This window comes from Manihot esculenta, chromosome 3 (assembly GCF_001659605.2).
Source record: "Manihot esculenta cultivar AM560-2 chromosome 3, M.esculenta_v8, whole genome shotgun sequence".
In the NCBI taxonomy this organism is placed as follows: domain Eukaryota; kingdom Viridiplantae; phylum Streptophyta; class Magnoliopsida; order Malpighiales; family Euphorbiaceae; genus Manihot; species Manihot esculenta.
The window spans coordinates 587976-602388 of record NC_035163.2 but is presented as its reverse complement, the minus strand read 5'-3'; the positions used below and the strand labels follow the sequence as shown (position 1 = coordinate 602388).

Here is a 14413-nt window from a genome sequence, read left to right as displayed (position 1 = left end):
GGAACAAGGGTGTTCTTTTTCTTGCATGAAATCATTCAAATAGTTATATACCTTGAACAAATCTTTAGATTACGTGTCGGAAACATGAGCAAGGTGCATGAGTTAACAATCGTTTGATCAAGTGTATTTGCCTGATTGGACGGTTGCCAAGTTATATGCAAAGATGAGCTGAATAAGTTTCCTTGTATATACTGGAGTTGGAAGTTTTGAATCTGGTTAGCCATCATGGCCTTACCAAATTTTCATGTGGGAGATCAACTATATGGAAGCAAGGGTGGAACAATTTATTTTGTTTAATTATATTTTCTATTAAATATCTAAAGAAGATAAATTTTAAAAAATATATGTTTTTTCTGCATTTGCCTTTAAAACAGAACAATATAGCGGTTGCCGCGTTTCTGGCTCCTCCCGACAGCTCCTTAGTCGACATCTTTTCAAATCCCACCATGGCATCAGAAGCTATTGAATGGTTATGAAGAAAGCACAAGGAAAGTTATGAGTTTAAATAAACAAATGAAAAATGGATGGAGAAAAGGGCATTATTTTGAAGATTAGTTATCGGTTTTAATTGCATCTTTTCAAATCCCACCATGTTCAACAGAACGATCGCTTGTCGTGTTATGAGACGATTTCTTTTAGTTGAAATAAAATTATGAAGTAAATTAACAAAACTCTAATTATTATTATTTTATGGAAGCAATGTAAAGAAGCGAAGGAAAGTTTCTTAAAAAGCAAGAAAAGTAACTTCTATGTCTTATGTTTTTTTTTCCTTTTATAAAGAAAACTTATCTTTTGAAAAGTATAATTTATATCTTTATGCAGAAAGTATCGGAAGGCTTTGAAGAATGTAAATAAACATAAAAATCAAATTGTTTTTTTAAAAAAGAAAAAAATTTTTATTAAATACAGTTATATCTTAAATACAAAACGCAGTTCGTTTCATCTAATTCGTCAAACTGTTTGCGCTTAATAAATTATATTTTTAAATAGAAAAATTATTATAATAAATTAAAAGAAATAAATTCAATAATGAAACTATTTAAGTAGTTTTATAAAAATTTAAAAATTTCTTAGAAAAATCCAAAATATTTATTGGAGTAAATTATTAAAAGAAAAAAAAATACATTGTTAAAACTTAAAAGTAAACTAAAGCGTCACGGTCCTAAAAAGATAATGCTACAGACGAAACACACTAAAAAAACCTGTACCTTACCACTAACAACTTCCTAAGTATCCTAACGAAGTATTGCAGCAGAGCAGTGGGTCCAGACCAGTCTCCACGGGGTCCACTTCACACTGTTCAACGTGGAATCCCCTTTCCCAATAGCCATGCCGCGAGGTTCTCAACTCAAAACTCTCTGCTTCACAGTACTGTTCATATTCCTCTCTCTCGTCGTTCCTAAGCTATCTATCATCTCTGCTCTCTACAATGGGTGAGAAGCCAAATCCCAATGCCAATGCGAAACCGGTTTCGACGATCGGTTCATCGGTCATTCCAATAATCAATAAGCTGCAGGATATCATTGCTCCGGTCGGCTTCGAATCTTTCAATATATCGTTGCCGCAGGTGGCGGTGGTTGGTAGCCAGAGCAGCGGGAAGTCTAGCGTCCTTGAAGCACTTGTTGGTCGTGACTTTCTTCCTCGTGGTTGTGATATTTGTACTCGTAGACCACTGGTTTTGATGCTGGAGCATTGTTCGGTAAGTCCTGATGATGATGGCGCTGAGTGGGGCGAGTTTCGACACTTGCCTGCCAGGCGTTTCTATGATTTCTCCAAAATTCGCAGAGAGATTCAGGTTGTTGTTATATTATTGTTTTTAACTTATTTTGTTCTACTGCTTGGCTTTTGTGTATCATTATAGTTCCCAGATGTAGTTTGTGAGCTTCTGGTTGGAGAAGAGTGACTTCTGCGCTGAGTTGTTTTTTAGGATGATTTTTCAATTTAGCTTATCATGCAAGTGTGAATGGATGATAAATGTAGCAAATTAATTGATTGTAGGTTGTGAAGATTGAATTACTATGATTTAAAGCAGCAAGTACTGTTTATTTTATTTATTTATTTATTTTGACTTGTTTCTATTACTCCAGGCTGAGACAGAAAGAGTAGCAGGTTTTAACAAGGGAGTTTCGGATAAACAAATTCGATTGAAGATTTCTTCTCCAAATGTTCTGAATATGACCCTTATAGATTTACCTGGCATTACCAAGGTTCCTGTGGGAGATCAACCGAGTGATATAGAAGCAAGAATTAGAAAGATGATAATGGCCCATATCACCCAAGAAAACTGTATCATATTAGCAGTTACCCCAGCCAACTCGGATTTGGCTAATTCTGATGCTCTTCAGATGGCTAGAGAAGCTGATCCAAAGGGTTGGTTGATGACTTGATTTTCGTTTGCTTCATTATAAGATTCATTTATAATGTTAAGCATTAAGGAATATATATATTCTGTTTTAGCTTTTAATTTAATTTTTAGCATCTGTTGCATCTAACTCACAACCTTGCAGGTTCTAGGACAATTGGTGTAATAACAAAGGTTTGCATTATCATTTTTCTGTAATAAGAAATTTGTTTTCCTCCTATTTTAAAGTTTAGTCACCATTTGGACTTGATTATGGCTGCAAGCAACTAAATCATCTTTTACTTCTTTCCTTCCACTCTGAAGCTTGATATAATGGACAGAGGAACTGATGCATGTAACTTTCTGCTTGGAAGAGTTGTTCCACTTCGCCTAGGTTACATTGGTGTTGTGAATCGCAGTCAAGAGGTCTGACTCGTTGAAGATCATTATTCGTATTGTAGTTATTTGCTTTGTGCATTGTTATCATCTCTACAACTACTATTTTCTTCTTTGCAGCTGCTTCTATTATTGGCTTTTGACATTACTGACAATTAGGAAATTATACAAAACTTTTGGGATCAATAATCTTTCTTCGTCCTCATTCTTTTTCATCTTGTTATATCCTTTAATAATCCGTTGTGCAAGTTTATTTATTTATTGTTTTAGATAATTTCAGTTTGTAACTTCATGAATAATTTGTCCTACTTACATACTACTGGTTTTAGGGGGATGAATGTGAACATGATCTCTTATCAATTGTTTTTCATTGTCATGATTTCTTTGTTGGTAACACAAATATTTGCAATTTATAATATAACCATATTTCAGTTGCCAAATGTTGAAAAAATGAATGGGAAGATCCATAACAAATTAATTCCTAAAATTCCATTTTTTATCAGTTTTTTCTGAAACCCATTTCTATCCTGGTTCAGTTAAAGATCAAGAACATATGTCAGTACATTGTGCTGTGTAGCTTGGATATTTACATGTTGATGTGTTATAGGATATTAACTATAACCGGAGCATTCAAGATGCACTTGTACGCGAGGAGCGGTTCTTCCATGATCATCCTGTACCTCCACCCCTTCCAAGAATTTTTTAAAAAGAGTTCTAATCTCTCTTTCTCTCTCTCTCTTAATTTATTTAAATGAATGGGTTGGTTTGATATTTTACAATTGTTTAATGCTGTGCTGCTGAAGGTATATAATGGCCTCTCTGATAAATGTGGAATTCCCCAATTAGCAAAGAAGCTGAATCAGGTTGGTCCTAGTGCAACCTAAAATAAATTTTCTTCTTTGCTTGAATATCTGAAATGCACGTGAAAAATTGTATGCTTTATTCTTACCTCTTAGATTGACCAGCCATTATTCAACTACATGGTTTGCCTCCAATAATCTTCTTTTACTCATTCTTCTTTTCCTTCAGCTACTACTCTTGCCTTTTCTTTTTTCATGTCTTTATGAGGTGATTGTTGATTGTCTGTTTCAGATCTTGGAACAGCATATCAGAATGGTTCTTCCAAATTTGAAGGCTGAGTTGAATGCTCGTATGGTTGTTGTGTTAAAAGAGCTGCGTGCATATGGTGAAGACATGGAGTCAAAAGTATGTATACGGTTAGCATGAGAAATTGTATGAGTTATTACATAGCTTTTGCAATTTGTAGTGATAAATGCAATTTAATTCATTCAGTTGAACTAGTAACTTTTCATGTAGTTGGCATTCTGGCAGTGTTTGTTCAACCAAATATCTATTTAAAGTTGAACTGTTATCTTTTTCTTGTTAATACTATATGCTCCTAGGACTACAAATCCGCATGCAGCCTATTATTTGTATAATTTTTCAATGGACTAAGGAAGAGGGGAAGTTTTAAATCTCCATTATGGTTGTGATGAGCATTTTAAGAATGTCAGCATACAACCAGTTTTGCCAACTGGTTTTGTATAATCATGCATGAATTGCTTATATGATTATATACAAGTCTGTATCACCTAAAGGCTTAGCTACTTCTTGCTCTGTGAATGTAGTTGCAACTTTTTCTAGATACCCACACACATCCACCTGTTCATATTCATATTTTTGCGTGTGTGCTCACATTCATGTGCAAACCCACTTATGCATGCCAAAAGGAATTTTGATTTATTATATTTTACTGTTCATGACTCTAAATATGTTAGTATATTTTCCTTACTTTTAGTTTTCCTCCCATTTTCATGTTGTCATTCTCTAGGCAGAACAAGGTCAAGGAGTCATTCTGTTGAGCATCCTAAGAAGATATTGTGAAGGTGAAGTTTCATCTTCTAAATCCTTGATTTTTGATTGATATGTATGATGCATTTGCAAAAGTGCTTTCTCTTCATTAGGTGTGTAATCTCTGTTTTTTATTCAGTTCCCTTTATCCATCCATTTTTATTTGTATATTCGAATTGATAACTTCTACTGTTCTTTCTTGATAATTGTTCAATAGCCTTTACTGCAATGGTGGATGGAAAAAGTCAGGAGATTTTGACAACGGAGCTGTCTGGAGGAGCCAGGATACACTACATTTTTCAGTCAATTTTTCTGAAGGGCTTGGAGGTGTCAAATCTATTTAAATAAAACATCATATTTTAAATTTACCATCTTTGATTTGTTTAAACCTAAAGGCATTTGTAACTTAAATTTCCTGTTGGTTTGTTTGATGTCATACTCGTAATGTGAGGACATCATTTTGCACTGAGCACCTATAATTTACATTATAAGTGGTTGATGTTAGATTTCCTATGCTTTTGCTATTTTATTTGTTGAAATCTCCATTGCTATTAATTGCGTTGGAGTCTTTGTAGGAAGTAGATCCTTGTGAAGATCTAACCGATGATGATATTCAAATAGCAATTCAAAATGCTAATGGTCCTAGAAGTTCTTTGTTTGTGCCCGAGGTGAGAGCCATGATGATTATATACGATGGTTCGTCTGTTTTTGCATCTTCTCAGTGGTTGCACTTTGTCTTGATTTTATGCAGTGAGTTGATCATATCTGGAACTGATGTTTCAGGTTCCGTTTGAAGTTTTGGTTAGAAGACAATTGGCACGACTGTTAGACCCCAGCCTCCAATGTCTAAGATTTGTTTATGATGAAATGATAAAGGTTATATTAGTGATATAGGAAGCTTTCACATGATTTTTTATGCATTTCCATGATAGATAATGAAAAGAAATTCTTTTTACCACAGATCAGCCATTCTGTTCAAGCAACTGAATTACAGAGATATCCATATTTGAGAAGGCGTCTAGATGAAGTTATTGGAAAGTTCTTGCATGATGGTGTAAAACCGGCTGAGAGAATGATAACAAACATTATTGAGATTGAGGTAATTTCTTGTTTTCTTCCCCTCCTTCCCCTTCTCTTATTTGTGTTCTCCCATTGAATAATGTACATTAGTATAACCGTGCGGTAGGCTAAATTTTCTTTATTTAGATATTCTATTTGTTACTTATCAAAATGAAAAAATCTAAAAGTTATTGGTAATGCTGTTAAAGAAACGAGAATCCTTCATGAATGGATTTTCGTAATTACCTCGTTTGATTAGTGTAACTTAGTGAGTTCCAATTTGAATATTCCTTTACTTCTTTACATGTACATGTTCAACACAGTGTAAATTCAGTGGACTAAACATTTTCATATTGATATTGAACTTTTACATTCTCTGATTTGTTATATTTGACTTGAATGCTAAGTTTATTGTCCTTTTAATAAATTTAGATGGATTACATAAATTCTTCACATCCAAGATTTATCGGTGGGGAAAAAGCTGTTGAACTTGCCACGCAACAACTTAAATCGTCACAGGTATTAGCTATGACTGGCCAAGTTTATATTTAGGAACAATATTCTTTTGCATTTCAGTTAATCTATTCTGGTTATTGGGTTAAAAATCCGAACTATGAATTCAGGATTTGAAATTCATTTGTACTAAGAATTTCTTGCAGGATAGAATGCATCTAGATTCCAGAATTCTTTATGGTTTTTAAGATTAATTTCATTGTATAATTGGTGCTTATTTGGGCCCATCTCAAAATTGTTGGTCCTTTCATCAACATGGTTCAAGATATTGTTGATTTAACAATGATATCAACACCTGAAAATGGCTAGAGATCCAGGCTTTTCCTTTTAGGCCCGTTGTCAATGGTGTCATCAAGTGATAAATTATTTTGGGTTAAACTTTATTCAAAAAGATTATTTGCAGCAAAGAAATGAGTTTCCTGTAAAGAGAGTGGAGAATGTCCACTTCAAATGGGGAGAAAATTGAACATAGTGCTCCAAGGGGAGAAAGGAGGTTAAATGTATTAGTAGATTATCTAATCATCTTTTTCTTTTTGGCACTTTATGCTTTATTTTTGGCAGGAAATTCGTTCCCAGTCAAATAATGACAAAACATCAACTGCAGGTAATACTGCAGGTAATCTCTTGCCTATCAAGCTTTCCATGGCTTGTGAATCAGATAAGAAATTAGTGTTGGACTGTTTTGGTGGATAGGAAATATATGTTGTATTTTTTTTATGAAAATAACCATACCTAAAACCAAATGTATATTGAAACACTAATCAATCTAAACCATTAAACCAAAAACCAAATCAAATTGATCTGGTTCAGTTCTTCAATCAAAATCAAATACTGTTTTAGGATGGGAACCTTCGTTGGCAGTTATTTTGAGAAGAAGATTTAGACAGAGTAGGAGATAGAATATAGAAAAAGAATTAGAAAGAGAATAGGAAGAGAGAATTTAAGAGAGAGAGAGGAGATAGAAGATTTCATTGATAATATTCTTAGAGTGACCTCTGCAGAGAAATAGAGCCCTACTGCTAACACTTAAGAATTACTAGGTTAATGAAAGCTCTGTGAGGATTAATTTCTTATTTTGCCTTCTTGATGCCTCTCATTTATCCCCCATAGAAATAGGAAACCACAAAAAATTACTGCCACCTCCTCACAATGTTTCCAGTTGCCCCAATTCCCTTTTTCTTTCTTTATGGAAAACCTCCTAAAGAATCTCAACAATGAAAGAATACCATTCTCAATTGACTTGTAGAATTCCAGATATTTTAAATGTTTTCTGAAATTTCAATAGAGTAAGGATCAAGAATGATACCATTGTCACTTGGATTTGAGGGCTGCACTTAGCTATTTGAGACTTACATTTCTCCAGCAATAACAAAGTATTCATCAACATCCAATTTTTGTTCCAATTCATCAGTTTTTCCCTCTTGAATTGGTACAGCCAACTCACTTCCATTGCACCATTGAAATCTGAGTTCTATAGACTTTGGGCTGTGCAATTGGAGTGCACACTAGGATCACTTCCATCTATTGTGCTTATTTCAATTTTAGAGAGAATTTTTATCAAAGTTACCTGAATCAGTTGCAATCCAAAAGAAATGCTATTCCTGGCCCTTAGAAATCAGATTTTCTTCATCTTCAACCCTTCACCTTCGCTTTTCTGGAGGCTTAAGCAATCTAATCATTCTTCTCTCGATTACCAACAATATCAACCTCTTCCTCTTCACCATCATGAAGCCTCATATCTAATTCCAACTTTTGTCTTTCATTTTTGACATCAGGGATCTTGTCATCTATAATTAAAGCACTCAATTTAGGTCCACTATCCTCTTAAATTGCAATATCACAATGAGATTCTTCAATAGGCTTCAGGAATGGTCCAGACTGCAATGCAACTTTAGAGATTGCAATATTTCCCATTTGCATTTGTGTCGATTCACCCAATTTTTTCAATCTTTGATCCCATTTTTCAGCGTCTTGTTTTGTCTTTATATTTCTCTCCTAAACGTTCAAAAAGACTCAGCAATTTCTCTTTTCAGCCATGGTTGTAGTTCCATGTCTTTGATGACTTGATTGTATTTAAAGTTCTGGTTCTAGAGGAAGAACAAAAATTTCAAGAATTCCTAGAAACAAGGTCTTGAAATGTTGGAAGTTAGGCATTAAAGAAAAGAATAGTAGAAAATCAGAAAACAATGGAAGAACAAAGAATTTGATTCAAGAATTTAAGAAAGACAGAGTTTCCATAGGAAAAGAGTACAAAACAGGGTTTTGCCAAGAAGAAGAAGAAACAGAGTAAGAATTGAAGGAAAGGAAAGGGAAGAAATTTAAGGGAAACAAGGGAAGAAAATTCAGGGAAAGAAAGAAAAAGAAATAGAGGAAGAAGGGAAAAAAATCTTAGGGAAGAGGGAAGAAATAATTTTGGAGAAAGGAAGAAGAATAGAGAAAAGGACTTGGATTTGAGAAGTCTCCCATTTATCTGATCATGACCAATTCCAATAAGAAGATTTGGAAGCAATCCCACGTCAAAGCCAAGCTTTGATGCCTAATTTTAGGATAGCATAGGAACCTAACAGGCTGTTATCTTGAGAAGAAGAAGAGGAAGAATTACATAGAAAAGGAGATAGAAGATAGAGAAAAAAACTAGAAAGAGAATAGAAAAAGAGAATTTAGAGAGAGAAGATAGAAGTTCATTGATAATATTCTTACAATGGCCTTGTCAGAGACTTATGACCCTCTAGTGCACAATTTCTGTACAATTTCAGAACTGCCTACCAACTGCTCACGCCAAATCCCCAGTAGCCCTTTGTTGACTTTTCTACTGCAATTACAATTTATTCTCCAGTTCTATTTCTACTCTTCCTATGATACTTACTGCTCTTAGCAGTCTATTTTTCTCCTGTACATAGGATTGAATTCTCAAGCTCTTTTTGTTCATTCTCACCAGTTTCTTTCTTTAGAATAGGTTTGAAGTTTTTCCAACTCAGTGTTATCATTTTCGATTTTGACATGGTAAATCTCAACATCAAAGCTTAAGATTCATGGTGTTCTTCATACTCTTCCCTCTCAAATTATTGCCTTGTATGTTCTTTATAATGATATTTTTAAGAACTCTTGATATCACGTCCAACCTTACTTTTAGCCTAGCCATATTGTCCTTCCATGCTTCAAGGTTCTTCTTCGTATCTCATAGTTGAAACATATATTCCTTGTTCCATGCTTTAACATAGTAGTTTGATGATTCAATATTCATAAAATAATTTAGGAGGACCGTATGAATTCCTCAAAGTACATATCTTATTTAATTGTACCTTGTGGTCATCAATTGCAGATATTAATATTTAAATTTCATTCCACTGCATCAGTCTCACTGGATATGGCATTTAAAATTTTTATCAGCCTTAAATAGTAGTATCTACTTGAACAGCATGTCAGAATTGGAATTAATGTGTCAAAATTAGTGGGGAAAGGGTTCTATAAAATTGTTGATGTGATGTTGCATGTTAGCGACATGTTTGCTGAGCTAGAGGTTGATCAGATGCTCATGGGCTCATAGCAACTGTGTAAGCGTTTAGGGGTAGGCTTTGCCCAGATGAATCTTTGATATAGAGATGTCGGTCATTACTTACCAACGGTGGGAGGTGTTGATTAGCAGTTGCCTAAAGGCAGTGAGGAACCAGAAATCAGTTTTTTTTTTTAATAATTTTGATCTTGTTGTGAGTCAAGTTAAAACTTAATCTGATCAAAATTATTTCTGTGGGCAAGCTTTGGCTGTCGAACTTGCACTGGAGTTTGACTGGCGCTGATATATCATTTGGCAAAGGAGTTGTGAGTTGTGACTATCAAGTGATCAATGACAATAGTTTAATGAAGGATAGTGGTTAGGCTTTGTTTTGTGGTGATAGATGGGCTGCTTCCCCCCCCCCCCCCCCTCTTTACAGAGGAAGTTGGTCGGCAATGGATAACTCTTTGGTTGTGGTGGTGGATGGTTTGATGGAAGGGAGTGGTAGAGCTAGAAAAAATGGGAGAAAGGTAGTAGGCAGCTAAAAGGTAAAAAAATAATGATAAAAGGCCACAAATTTCAATTTTATTTCTACTTCTATTAATTTTCGTCTGGTTAGGAAGAATATGGATAAAAAATTTATGAAACCAAATTTGTGTTGACCACTATGGTACACTCAAAAAGGGATGAGAAGCAATTCACAATTTTGTATTAATTCTCAAAAGTATCATCTTGTCAATAACAAAAGTCTGCTGAAATAGTTAAAGAATATAGGTATTTAGAGTGGAATTGTTAATCCACTATTACTAGGATTGGAAATCATAAAACAAGAAAATATTAATCAAATACATATTAGGAATTCAACTTTCTTAATATAATAAAATATTTATATAAACCCTAATAAAATTCTTAAATAGTGAAAATGCTGCTAGTAATTTAATTTCCTATGAGAACTAATAACTTTTTATTTTTAAGATGAAAAATTAAGTTGGTAAGATTAGATTTCCTTGACTGTTTCAGGTGCTGTTGCGCAGCTGCAATTTAGAAAGGATTTGAGGTTTCCATTTGCATAAGCTAACTTCATTTTTTATTTACCTAGGTGCTAATTCATCCAGGAGTTGGAGCATTTTCGGAAGCAAGGCATCTTCTATGGAGAATTCATCTAGCAGATCTGTTGGTCGAACTTTTCATGATACAGAGCATTCATCCGACAAGTCTCGTTCATCATCAACAATCAAATTGAGAGAGGTAATATTGTGCTTTAGAAAACCTTAGTTTTCATATCTATGTTTTGAACGTCTTATGTATATATTTGGTTTAAGCTCTCTTCTTATTGGCTGTGGTAATTGCAGCCTCCATCCGTACTGAGGCCATCAGAAGTGACAGACCATGAAGCAATGAAAATAATTGCAACCAAATTGCTTTTGAGGTCATACTATGACATAGTCAAGGAGAGCATTCAAGACTTAGTTCCTAAAGTTATAATGCACTACTTGGTAATTCTATCATCTTTGTCCTTGTCTGTTGACTTAGTTTTATGATGCACTATTTGGTAATTCTCTTATCTTCTTCTTTGTCCATTGACTCAGTTTTATGTGAGGGTCATTTCATCATTTTGCTTCATAGCTCTAAATTTTTTTTTTCTTTCCTTTTGAAACCTTTCCCAGCTCATCTAAATGGATTAATTTTTTCACATGCTTTAGGTCAATCATGCAAAAAGGGAACTTCACAACACTTTGATACAAAAACTTTACAGGTATGCAAAAGATATTTTTAGTATAGTTTAAAGTTTTTTTGATAAAGCATCATATTAGGGTTATATTTGTCAAATTTCTTGAATTCCTATGGGATTAGAATTTCATTTCCAAAAGACTTTCTAAAATTTTTATTGATAATGACCTTGTGGTGTGCATATACATTGATTAGAGCTTTGGAACATCTACCACTTTGTGTTTTTATTATGTTTTGAATGGTTATTGATATAAGCATCCTACCAATTCATAATAGTATTGACATTAATAATAATAATAATAATAATAATGATAAATTAATAATAATAGAAGTGTATTTGTTGGGTGGTGAAAAAGGTGTGCAACCTGAGGAATAGGAAAGTTGCAAAGTATCAAATTTAGGGCCATCTATTTTTGAATCATTGATCCCTTGACTTTGCTCATAAAATGCAGAATGTGGAAGCATGGGAGGGATTTACTTTCTTGGGACAATATTGTAATGCTTGCATGAATAGATGATTTCAAAATATTGAACATTTCTTAACGCCAACAATTAGGGACAACCTTTTCGAAGAGCTATTGCAGGAAGAGGATGACATTGTTGCAAAAAGAAAACATGCTCGGGGACTTTTCCATGTTTTGGAACAAGTAATTCAGGTTAGTATTCTAGGTTAATGCATCTGTTAGCTGGGATTTAGACGTTCTAAAATTCTAGCTTTTACTGCTATTTATTATTTTTTCGTACTCTGTATTTGTTATCTTTACAAGCAATGACATATGGACTATGGCTAACCACTTGTACATATACCTGAAGACAAAAAGGCCTCATTGTCAAAAAAAAAAAATCCAAAGATTTATTGCTTTTTGCAAATATATGCAATCTTTTTATTAGGAAAGTATAATCCAATTTTAAATATTTTTTACAATTATATCCTCAGGTCAATATTAAGAATTGGGGCTGCTGGCATGTCATTTAACCAAGCAAAAATTCATTATTTTGTATGTCGTTGCTGATGTGGCATCCATCTAATAATAAAAAAATGTAAACCTTTTATTTTTGCAATTATAATATAAATTTAAAAGTTCATTTTCAATTATAGCTCACTAATTTTAACCTAAATTAGTCAAAAATTAATATTGAGAGGATGGTGGAGATAGAGAAGAGAAAGCAAGAAGGTGGGTAGGGGGGAGAGGAAATTTTATTTTTATTTCGTTAACAAAAAGTTTAACTTTTAATCAATTCGTTAATTGGTTATAATTAGTACAAACTTCTAAAATAGAGGCTGCAATTGCAAAAAGTCGAAAAGTGTTTTATAAAGGTGCACACCATAATATTATCAACTAATTTTAACTATATGAGATGTTGCATCAGAAACCTCAAATTTCAAATTTTGACCATGGGTAATAATTGCAAAAACTTGCTAAAAATTATCTCCTAAGAATGCCACTTAAAATTTGTCAAATAACATACTTGTAATCATGTTAGTACTTAGTATAGAAAATGCATGTGGTGGATTGAGTTTATGCAAGAATCTCTCTTATTGGCCTAAGGACCTGATTCATCACTTTCTTGCAGACACTGAATGGGGTTGAATCTGAAGTGTCATATAGACATTCACATTCAAGCATCGGTAGTACTGATTCTATCACAGGATTGCCTCGATGATACTCATCCCATCTTCAATCAAGAACAGGTAAAAACTGGTCACTTTACATTCTATCTTCTATGAACTCCAGAGCCTCTAGATTATCTTATTCGAATGAGCAATCACCTTATTAGCTCAATTGCTGGAACTGTTGATATCAATTGAAGGACATTAATGCTTCAGTTATATATATATATGTTTAATTTTTGGGTGTGATAGTTAAAGATGGCTAACTGCACATTTAATCAGCTGGTGGTTAGGCTTTGAACGGCTAAGGCTCTGTTTGGGAGAGGGGACAAGAATTGGTAGAAAATTGAACTGAGCACTGAATGTGCTGCAGTGAGCTGCTCCCACACTGTGAGCAAGTGCAATGGCAAAGCCTGTATACACACACGCTAGCAGAATAGAAAAGTAAAGAGCCAGAAACTCAAATTAACAAAACTACTCTCGATTCTTCAGAGGAGAAACTTTTTATGATTTCAACGATAGTAAGACTTGTATCTAAAATATTAGGTCTCACATTTGCTGCTGTTGTTGCCCTCCCATCTCTCCTACCTTTTGGAATCTGGATGATAGATCCTCCAATCTGTTTGCATATAGAATAATCAACCAAAAAAAAAAAGAAAAAGAAAAAAGGCAGATAAAACAGTAATGGAATAACATGAACGCCAGAATTCTTGCAATGGCACCAGCATCTCTGGGTGCTAAACAGTCCCTGGACAGATTAGTTCAAGTATTCTTTTAGCTGAATCCATAACAGAAAAAAGCTCCAAGAGACTGGTTTGCTGGATCACTTAGCTTTGTTTCGTTTCCTTGTAGCAGCACCAATGCACTGATGCGGCACAACATTGCAACCATTTCAGTTTTATATTCTGCTGTGATGATAAAACCAATTTTCGTTTTGGTTTGCAGGATAATTATTGGGTTTTCTTTGGCGTAATTGGGGAAAACAATGGTGCCAAACTTTGGACAATCATACACGGTCTAGAGTGCAAAGGTGATGTCAAGATTTTGTTGATAGATTAGAGCCTATTTGGAACTGCGATTACAAAAACAGTTAGCGAAAATAATTGTAGAACAGTTTGGTCTTTTTAAGGTATTTATGACCACAATATGTGAAAAATTTAAGTTAAAACCAATTTTCAATGACCTCTGACTAATATATTAAAGGTGATGCTATTCCAGACAGCTTTCTAAACAACAATGATAAACAGAACCTTAGTAGGCCTCTGCACCGGATAATCTATTCTTTTTTGGACGCAGGCATTTGTAAATATTTTATAAGGAAGATTTTTTCTCATGAGCAATCTTATATCCATGAACAAATTCTTGGTAGTGCAATATCTAGATTGTATCAAGAACGAATGGATTGCAATATCTTTTT

At 33.9% G+C, this 14413-nt stretch overlaps 1 protein-coding gene across 4 annotated transcripts; it reads left to right on the top strand.

Annotated features, from left to right (window-relative positions):
• The first annotated feature begins 1244 nt into the window (after positions 1–1244).
• On the top strand, positions 1245–14364 carry LOC110610916 (dynamin-related protein 3A). 4 transcript variants are annotated; one of them, XR_002487292.2, is made up of 21 exons: positions 1247–1795; positions 2088–2370; positions 2508–2536; positions 2666–2767; positions 3345–3413; positions 3541–3600; positions 3830–3943; positions 4569–4623; positions 4806–4915; positions 5164–5256; positions 5372–5464; positions 5550–5687; positions 6080–6166; positions 6722–6776; positions 10753–10901; positions 11006–11149; positions 11357–11409; positions 11941–12040; positions 12960–13077; positions 13942–14125; positions 14215–14364. XR_002487292.2 is itself a non-coding variant. In XM_021750991.2 (20 exons), the coding sequence occupies exons 1-19, from the start codon at positions 1430–1432 to the stop codon at positions 13047–13049; spliced, it is 2190 nt and encodes a 729-aa protein (XP_021606683.1). In that variant the 5' UTR covers positions 1247–1429; the 3' UTR covers positions 13050–13077; positions 13942–14329. The 4 variants fall into 4 exon arrangements, 3 of the variants coding, with proteins under 3 accessions (XP_021606685.1, XP_021606683.1, XP_021606684.1); XM_021750991.2 differs by having other exon boundaries at positions 13942–14329; XM_021750992.2 differs by lacking the exons at positions 13942–14125; positions 14215–14364 and adding an exon at positions 13279–13921.
• The last annotated feature ends 49 nt before the right edge of the window (positions 14365–14413 follow it).